Here is a 10,342-nt window from a genome sequence, read left to right as displayed (position 1 = left end):
GGACTCTGAAGTCACATTAGTCACATAGGGCTGCCGTAACCTCCACTCAGGAGGACACTCAGAAACACAGTGAATGGGACAAGACACCGTGCTAAGACAACAGACTGTCCTATCACTCCTCAGCCTGTCAAACCTACGTGCTGGCAGCAGAGGGAGCAGTTGCCCTGCCAGCCATCTTCCTTTACACTTCAGCTGTGAATACACTGGTCATGAATTCTGGCAACAGAATTCACTATACACCATAGAATTGTGTTTTAAGAAAATCCATCTTTTCTTTCTAAAAAAGAAATAAAGGTTCAGCTCTTTAGGTCTGCCTTGTGATTGTGGAGCTGGAAGTAAGCAGACCGGTGGTGTGGGCTGCTGCAGCTCTGAGGCTCAAAGGTGCTCACGACACCGGCAGCTTGTGATTTCCCTCACAGACAGTTACACTGAGGGATTTTTAGCACTCCTGCCTTCTCTTCCCTCTCCCTGACCTGTACATAAAAGTACAGGCATGACAAAAAGAAGCGCCATTAATACAGTAGATATAGCTCAAGAATGAATTTCTGGTTTCACTGCAGTCAGGAGTACCTTCCCAGTTTTAAATGGGGCTGAGATCTAGCGCACTGGAGTGAAATACCAATCAATGTACCCAATAGGGTACATTTTCAGCCACCACTACAGAACCTCTCCTGGCACCCACAAATCAGACCCCACCTTATCGGGTTTTTTTAAATAATTGTTGGTATGTGTGTGAGAGAGGAAACTTCAGTATCGAGATTTTTTAAGGTCTGAGAGAACCTAAGACTATCCCAAATCTCTGAAACACAACCGTGGCACTGATCTCAGCAGCCATGTCCAGTCTTCCTGGGACAAATGCAGGTAATGAACAAACACATCACCTCCCTTAGTAACTTGTTAAAAGTCACAATGAAGAATGAACATCTTATTTCTTAATGAAATTTGCCTCCGGTCTATTTCAGCTCTTGGTTGGCGGTCTCAAAAGATTGTATGGGCAAGTAGCACCTTTTTCCAGTACTTGCCTGAGTAGTCTCATACAGCACCATTAAAACTGCCGCATGTTACAAAGAGTTAGAATTAGTGTGAAATATCCTGTCATTTATTTCAAAGGCAGAATTCACATTCTTTTGGTGGCTATTAGAAATACAGCCCAAAGGAATAAAATGTCTCACAAGAATAAATTTTAAGGATCACAATAATGGGCTGTGAAACGAACAGTGAGTTTTCACATACTTTTTATCTTATTCTGATATTCATAGGATCAGATAGAAACTAATTTCCAGCAGTTACATTTCTCTGCTTATTTGTACACCTGTGCTTGGTGGTATTTTCTCTTGTATTTAAATCCAGAGGGGAAAAAAGTGTTATGCCACTGCTGTTAACCACTGACAGCTCAGTACTTTGATTCCTTTTCAACAGTGTTGATGAGATCATTAGTTAAGTACTGCTAGTAGAAGTTAAAGGACATTTTACACCTCCCTCTATTACAAGTAAGGGATCTGGATGGATCTACTTACTGCAGTTTCCAACTGCTGCTGTTTATTAGAGTTTATACAGTTACACTTTTAATTTTGAATTGTTCAACATCCTTTTTGATCCTCAAAACTTCTACAGTTGGTTACGTGGCTGCCTGAACACCATTAGGAATAATATTTATGCCCCTCCAACTTGTGCTTTTGCTTCTGCCCTAGCAACAGAAATGGCACAAGGAGCTGAGCACATACAGCAGTTAACTTCCACTGAAAATTCAAAATAAGAGAACATTGAAATCCACACAGCATGGAGATTGTTTTCACATCCTCAGCTGTGATTCTTATAAAGGAGACTGCAGGATTTTATGCACTTTTATTGCTGGAAATCATACCCCTGCAGGAATTAACTATTACATGTATTTCTCAAGGTATTAAAACCTTGTCTTGGAAAATAGGAGTTTGGGATTTAACCACAAAAACTTTGCTTTATGTACAAATGCCTGAGCACTCCACTATTACCCAGAAGACAGGTGTGAGCAGATCAAGCAATCATTTGACATGACATCTAACTCCAAGATACACTTACCAGCAAAGTGCTCAAGCACTTATTGGCACATTGTCTACCACTGGGGTGCAGCTCACAAGGTTTCTCTCATGTTTTATTGAGGAAAATCTTCAAGTAAGATTGATGGAATTAACAAACTGCAGCATTAAGAGACTTTGCACCATGTACTAGGCCTGCAAATGGAGCTTGTGACTGTACTTTATTTTACATCTTGTAACTCCAAATAAAAATTGTGAGCTAGTTGAAGGTGCGATCCAAGGTCTGAATGACCAGACTGTTGTGGCAAACAACAATGCTGTGTCTCTTTGGTGCGTTAGCCCGGCCAGGCGATAGCACTTCAATACCATAATGAGTACTTACACCTCCTCCTCCAGATAGAATGACTTTCACCCCTTTTATTAAGTCATCTCTTTATTGAAAGTCTCTGTTCACCTAAGCTTCTGATGTTTTTAGAGAGGGCTCTACAGAGAAAAATTGGATCTGCAGTTGTAGTGCAAGTTTTGGGACTATATGACTCAATGTTGTCATGAGTCAATGTATCAGTGCAGCTGTTCCTCAGTCATATAACCTTGATCACTCAGTACATAAGAGATCTTACATGAAAAACTGCTGCATGCACAGCCATTCTCAAAAAAATCTTGAGAACAAACTGTATCAAACATCATGCAGCTAAACACCATCTTCAGACTAAAAATGTGCAGTAAAACATGAGTGAAATGAGGACACCACATCCAAAATCATGTCATACACTGAAAACACCAAAAACTAGTAAATGGCATGTGCTCTGCTGAAGGTCAAAACAAACTCCAAACCACGCAGTGAAGAGCTGTGAGGCATTAAATCACACAGTACAGAAAGGACTCTTGGAAGAAATCAGTTTGATCCAGTTTTGGTGGGACATTAATACACCATGTGTGTGCTATAAACAAAATATAAAATATTGACATTTCTCTCTGCGAGAAAGACACTTGAACATAAGTTTGTGGGTTTTTTTCAATTTATGATATTTATATGAGAAAGCTGAAGTGCTGGCTAGCCTCTGCATTAGCAGTATTACTGTGTAGTTTCGCTTGGAGCTCTTTCTTCTTTGAGGTTTCCCATTAAGAGCTCTTAACTTGCTACGGTTATTAGCTGTGTTACCAAACACGGTTCAAGGGAAAGACATCTTTGTCTGCTTAAACATCATATACTGATTTTTGCAATTGGAACATGTTAACTCAAACCTTTTTTTTTTAAGGTTAGGCCCTCAATGCAATTATATTTTAGCTCTACATCGTATCCATCTAATTGATATACACACATATATAAACAATTTGCATGTGGAATTATTCCATGGGAAGATACAGAACAAGGACTCCGAGACTCCTGTACTTGGTTTTTTTCAATTTTACTAAGTAATGTTCATCATCTACTTTATTAATAAAGAAAGGTATGAGTGAATCAAGATGTATAGCTAGAACTTCACCACCATCTATAATCTGCATACTTAAAAAATGTTGATGAATGTGACTATTGGTAGCCATTTAGAGCCTACCAGTTTAGAGCCAGTTAGACGATTGCATGGAGGGAATGCAGGAGAACTGTTAAACAAAAGTTCCTAGATTGCTCCCAAAGTTGGAAGGGGGACCATGTTTTTCTTCCCAAAGTTTAATTCTTCTCATTGCACATACAAGGGATCAAATCTCACCTGAAATTTCACCTGTGTTCCTAGCAAGTATCCCAAGGACTGATCCCTGGCACAGGGGCCAGCTTGCAAAGAACAGATTACATCAACATTATTTACCTTCTAAACTCCGTAACCCGCTGATTACATCCAAATTGCCCACCAGAAACGATACCGTGCCAGCTCCTGAAGTGAGCACAGGCCAAAATCTGTGCCAGCAACTGTTCTAACAACTACCTGTACAGATGACTGAGCTACAGCATCCCAGAAAATTTCCTGGCACTATTGAGTCTAGTGACACAGATGTACTGTGACAGGCTTAACATTAAGCCTTTAACATACTTATGTTGGTCTCAGTCAAAAGTATGATTCAACCTTTCTTAACCACCTATTTTAGTATGAAACAATCTCTAAATGAGCTTTTGTCTCTCTAATTCTGACTAAAAGATGCATCTGACATCTCAAAGTGTTATGGCTATTAAAGCAGGAGCAAAGCGAGGATTTTAATAATATTTAGCCTTGGAAGCATATTAAATATGGTACTAGCAAAGCTGAAGCATGGTCTCTGCAAATGAGAAACGTATTTTACATGTTTTCTTGTCAAGTGGTTTTTTCTTCTCTTAATGATCCAATATAAAACAAGGTTGAAAACACCTCATTTTCTAATGCACATTGAATTTTATACAAGCTTGTAATAGTCACACTCCTCATGAGAAAACCCAGAGCTAAAGGCATTTCTCCCCCTCCCCCTTTTTTTTCCTCAGCCCCAAGATACAGATGTTGTAGCATGATAGTGCCTTGAATAACCTTTGTACAACATCCCAGAAGAGTAACTGAGACTTCAGGGTAGTCAAGAACAACGTAACCCAAAAAGTTGTGCAAACAGGCAGAATTTGATCTGCAAAATAAGCATGAGCAGCAACAATCAGTAAAAAGAAGCTGCTTTGGATTTGGAAGGAGTTTGAAGAATGCATGTGTGGATTTCCAACCCCTCCCACCGTGAATTTACTGCGTTATCAGTACATTCAAGATTAAGTTGTGGGGATAATTAACACAGACACATCTTCTGTTAAAATCTTAGCAGTAGTTATCTGAGAAGTCTTGGAAATGATGACATTTTCTCAGTATGCACATAGGTGGCACGACTGTGTATTTTATCATTTCACTCTTGAGGTAACTTTAGTTTCATTTAGCTCCTTCAGGTTTCCATGTGCATTTAAGATTAGTTCAAGCTACAAATTATAGTTCTATCATTAATGCTAGTCTCTCTCAACCATTGTAATAATTCATAAAAGAAGTGCCTCACAGTTTAAAGGGTTTGCATCTGGTGATTATTAACCTGAAACACAGTAACTGAATTTTGCATAGCATTATTTTTTAATATCAGGATGTTGTAAAGTACTAGGTCTTTCATAAAAATAGTGTAATAACTTCCCTTTCCAATACTTCTTATTTCTTAGTCTTTAAAAATTAGTTTACTGAATTTTTTCAATTTGCCTTTTCTGTTAATTCAATTACATTAAATCAAGTGAATTAAATTACATTACAATTCAGTCCAGTATAGTATATCAGTATAGTACCATCTTGATGGAACACAATCTCTGAGTAAATATAGACTTTTTTTTTGTTTTGTACAACTCTCACTGATCTGTCCAAGAGTCAGTCCTTACTTTCATATCCTATTTCTCCCACTTTAGCATTTGAAGTCACTTAAACGGTAACAGTCACCACTTTTGCTCAAGGGATATGAAATGCAGAGAACGCAGCTCATGATCTACTTGGGCTTCTTGATGTTTCTAATTTACTGGAAATACCTCTTTTTTAAAAGAGATAAGCATTTCAGTATCATTGTGATTTTAGAAGCTGTAACTGTCCCTTTTAAAAATACGAGATTTAACATACCTTTTGCAAATTCCACAAGCAATGTACTGGGAATCACTTATTTGTTCACTTGACACATTATCTACATGACATGTTTGCAGTCTAGTTTGTTACTTAAGAATATGAACAAGGAAAATTTTCTGCCACTTCAAGTCACACCTCAACTCCAGACAGAAAGAGTCCATGGTCCTTAAAGAGCTACCAGAGGTAAGTACTGACTAGGTCCCTGATGCAAGGTACAAAACTACAGGGAAAAGTGGCAAAAAGGAGGACTCTCTCTGTAAAGAAGGTACAGAAGTTACATGGGGGAATTAGCAGAACCAGAACTGGCAGTCATTAAAAGTAACAGAATAAAGGCAGCCACTTAGGAGCACTGAGGAAACACAAAAAAAGGGCTGGATCAGGTTAGAGTACTCACTGTATACTGGTAAACTAGGGGTCAAGAAAAAATTTCTTGGAGTTGGAGAAAAATTAGGAGCAGAAGAATGCTGAAGTGAATGGTAATATTAAGTATTGTTCAGGGAACAAGCTGAATCTTAAATGGATGTGATAAAGAAAGAAATCCAGACCATTACTATGGGTTTTACATTATTGGATTATCACGTTTTGAGGAATCAAGGCAAACGATTTTTTTATTCAACTTCAGAGGATAAAAATTATTTATAGATTCAGTATAAATTACAACCTTCTGTAATTAGCTGTCAGGATACAGCAACCTACAGTTCTTCTTCAAGATCTTGATGTATTTTTATTTTTTAAAACCAAAACACATCTCCCCCAATACATACAAACATACACACACACATCAACCTTCTTGCATCACTTCTGAAGAGCACATCTGCAGTTTATCAGTAGTTTCATTTGTTAAGATCAAGTGAGGTGAAAGGCACCAAGAGAACATTCTTTAAAGAGAACCAGACTAGTAGCTTATCTTAGGTAAACATACTGTCACACGGGAGAACAAACTACTCATATTTGTAAGGCCAGGAAGTAGATATACTACAAAAAAGATTGAAAAAAAGCCCTAGATAAAACTAGGCAAATACCTTTGTCCTTGTGTACCCTCTAGTGGCTATCCAGGGTGTGCTAGCCTCACAGTAACTAAGCAAGCAATTTCCCAGCAAGACAGAATCAAGAGTGCTTCCCTCTGCAACAGCTTTCTTAAATAGATGGAGACTCATGAGATCAGGGTTCTGAGCAGGCAAAAGTATGGATTACTTGAAGTTTTAAGTTTACAACCAATTCTGCCCTATTAGTTTAATGCAGTGAATCCAAGTTTTCCACTTAAAAAGCGCCAAGATACATCAAGCTATTCACATAGCGAGCATTCAGGGCATGTGCCTGTGTAACTGTGACATACATGCAAGCTGCATGCAGACTGCAGCAACATCAGTAAGTTAAGCTCAGTATTACTCTTTTAGAAGTCCTCTGAGGTGGAAAAAAATCCAATACACAGCTTGCAGAAACTATGTAAAAACCACTTACGTATGAATTGGCAGTTCAAGACTATTGTACAAACACACGTTAAACTAGAACTGGGTGTTTTGTCCGTACGTGCTGAAGAACTGGATTACATCAGGGACAAAAACTGTCATCCAGTGCAAGAACATTCTGCAAGCAAACAACTAACATTTAATTTGGTTCAGCTTAAACAAACATGTACAGCAGACATTTCAAATAAACCCACTAAAAATCCCCACCCCTCATATCCAGACTCTCCAATAAATAAAAGCAAAGGTCAGTACCCAAGTCAAGATACCAGGTCCTCTCCATAATGGAAAAAACCCCAAGTCAATCCTCATTGCTATGACTTAGCAAAGAATATAAACTGCATTCTACTTTGTTAGTGAACCACACAGCTGGTGAACACGAAAGTTAAGCAGTCAAAAAGAGTATAGAGTAAGTTTTAAGCACCTCATATCTATTTCTTCATGAATGGTAGATGGAACAGCTAGTTGCATCATTCAACTGAAGATGCAAGTCATTACACAGCGTCAGAAGAAACACCTTGAAAACTGCTGAAGTGTTCAGCCTTCAACAAATCACTACATTTGTGGAGGAGGGAAGTATTTTGAGGCCTCTCATGATGCTGTGCCATTATAAATGAGGTACTTACATGACCAACATTATGAAGCCAAAGGGTGGAGAAATTAAGACAATATGCCAATTCCTATATATTACAAGAAAAAAATAAAAATACTGTCTTGAAATGTTATGAGATAATGCATATTCAAGATGAAGGCTTCACAAAGAACAGGATGCACACAACAGATGTACATGTCAGAAGTAAATGGAATTCCGGGCTACATGCACAACAGACATTACTTTTAATAAAAAGGTTCTCTTATCATCAGTACAGCATATACAGAGCTGTCCAGTCAGTCCTCCAGACAAGTGAAATAGTTTCCCTTCAGATACAGCAATTAAGAAGTCAGCAGCAAGAGTACTGGCAGATGCAGGTGTTTTTTCTGCACCCCAAATGTACATCAGGAAAAAGCCATGTGAACAGATAGCCTAGGCAGCTCTTTGCTTATGCTATTCACCTGCATCATATGCTCAAAGGCAGCAACGCAAACATCCCTCTTTCTGTGTGTTTACAGCTTAAATTAGTCCTTTCTCCATTTTTGAAGAGAACACCTGAACAACTGTGTTGTCAGTCATTCATCCCCATGCCTGAGTTTTGCAATAATGCAGTACAAGCTTGCCATCACTTCCAAAACACTGCAAGGAAAACAAAACCAAGAACTGTTGCAATTATTCATGGCTAACATACACACGAAGCAAAACAAACAAAATCCCTCCCATCAGATACATGTGTAATGAAATATTGTCACGAGAAAGCTCTCTGTTACAATGAGGCATGACAGCATGCTGCACATGAAGGAATGCATTTCCAGAGACCGCATGAAGTCACATCTCTTTGGATCATATTTATAGAGATCTGTGAATATCAAGTACACTACACTAAATGCAAGCTATTACTGCTAGGGGCAGTAACAGATTTCAAGTGCTAGAGGTGTACTGACAAATCCTGTGAAATACATTTGCAAAGGATATTTAAGATGAAAGTTACCTCATAGAGGGTCCCCACTTCTTGGTCTGGAGATGGAGCAAAAGACTGGTTTACATATATGAACTGTAAGAAAATTAGAGAGAAAAGATGGAGATCTCACAAGAGATCTCACTGGGAGCACAGAAGAATCATTCTACAGTCAAAAGCTCTGTTATAATCTTTAAGCATATAACAGAATACCACCAGTTACTATCTTCACTTCAGCATGGACGGGAACATGACCATGAGGAGCCACCTGGCCAGCCAGACCAAGCCAAAGTAAGCATGCTGACTTCCTTTTCCTGCAAGCTGACCCATTACTGTCCCATACAGCACCACAAAGGGAACTCACTGGTTTAGCTCTTGCTCCTATTTCAACCCATACCACTCACACTATTCCAGATTTGCTCAATTAGAATGGCCATGACAGAAATTAGAAACATTTCTTCTTTTTTCATGTCATCCTTCTCACTTCCTGCTCCAAATGCATTTACACACATAGGAGCCACTCCACAATGTCAGAGAGGCCTTGGGATCTGCAGTGTAAGGTAGCAGTGGGTATTGGGACATCCTGTGCTATTTCCAAATAAAAGATATAAAATTCGTAGGGCTTTGTTCTTGAAGCATAGCCATAGGCTTAAGCCACACAGGAAGACTACATGCTTTTTTTTTTATCCTGAGACAATGAGATGATAGTTACTGAAGCAAACTGTTGAGAATGCCCCTAGTTAATATCTTACCTATCACTCTTCTTTGAGATATTAAACCACAGAAAAGCAAACCCCTCATGATTTCCAGGTGGATGAAAAGGCCAGTGCATTTATGCCTACACACTTAAATAAAGTCCTCCAAACTGAGAACAGAATGATTTCAGCTACACTTTAGTTGACTACTTTAATAAGTCTAGCTTTAACTGTAATCTTAAATAAAAACTTTGAACTGTATGGATGTTAAGAGCTCACAGCAGAACAACATAATCAGTGCAACTGTATTTCCAGCTCTTTCAGTGTTATCATGAGGGCACTTTGGCTAGTCACTTCTACAGGAAGGAACTCATAAATAATACCGGCAATATGCTGCCCAAGGACAAACACTTCCCAGCTACCCATTTTAAATGCAAAATCAGTCCAATGACAGTAACGAAACTGTTGTAGATGTAAGTTCTGAAGGAAACAGGCACTCAGATTCAGAAAGCTGATCCCACTCTGGACTGTTTCTCAAATACTCCATCTCTACACCCAACTCCTCCCGGGTCCACGGTATCTAGGAATGTTTCCCTGGGATGCTCCACTGCCCAGCGTGCACACAGCTCTGCCTGGCAGCATCACACACCAAGAAATACAGACACTGCAAAAAGTCCAAAGGTCAGTGCCGAGCACACCCAGACCGCGCTGCTACACCTTTCCCCAGTATTACACCCTGGGGTCTACTTAGAGTAGTTCTCTCGGTGCTGCTACTCCAAGTTTCCCACAGGAAGCTGTAGCCTGGATTCCCAGCGTCTTCGCAGGGTATGACAGCGCGGGCCCTGCGCGCGCAGCTCCCGCCCGGTGCCCGCCCGTACCAGCTGTTCTGAGGCCATCAGCTTGAGAAACTTCTTGATGAAGTCCACGAGGCCCTGGATGGTCCGGGTCCGCTCCACCGCCCACTTCTTGGTCCTCATGATGGGGGTGTCGCCCACGGCCTTCAGCAGCACATCAACTGCGGGGAGC

The 10,342-nt window shown here is 39.7% G+C and overlaps 1 protein-coding gene across 1 annotated transcript; it reads right to left on the bottom strand.

Annotated features, from left to right (window-relative positions):
- Positions 1–6,195: 6,195 nt before the first annotated feature.
- Positions 6,196–10,338, bottom strand: ATG12 (autophagy related 12; the record flags this gene model as incomplete). Its single annotated transcript, XM_017731399.1, has 3 exons — positions 6,196–8,302; positions 8,655–8,717; positions 10,195–10,338. Coding segments are annotated over 3 exons (267 nt in total), but the record flags the coding sequence as incomplete, so codon positions are not given.
- Positions 10,339–10,342: the final 4 nt, after the last annotated feature.

This window comes from Corvus brachyrhynchos, unplaced genomic scaffold (genome assembly GCF_000691975.1).
Source record: "Corvus brachyrhynchos isolate BGI_N302 unplaced genomic scaffold, ASM69197v1 scaffold614, whole genome shotgun sequence".
In the NCBI taxonomy this organism is placed as follows: Eukaryota; Metazoa; Chordata; class Aves; order Passeriformes; family Corvidae; genus Corvus; species Corvus brachyrhynchos.
The sequence above is the reverse complement of the archived record's forward strand: the minus strand, read 5'-3'. Positions and strand labels throughout refer to the sequence as shown.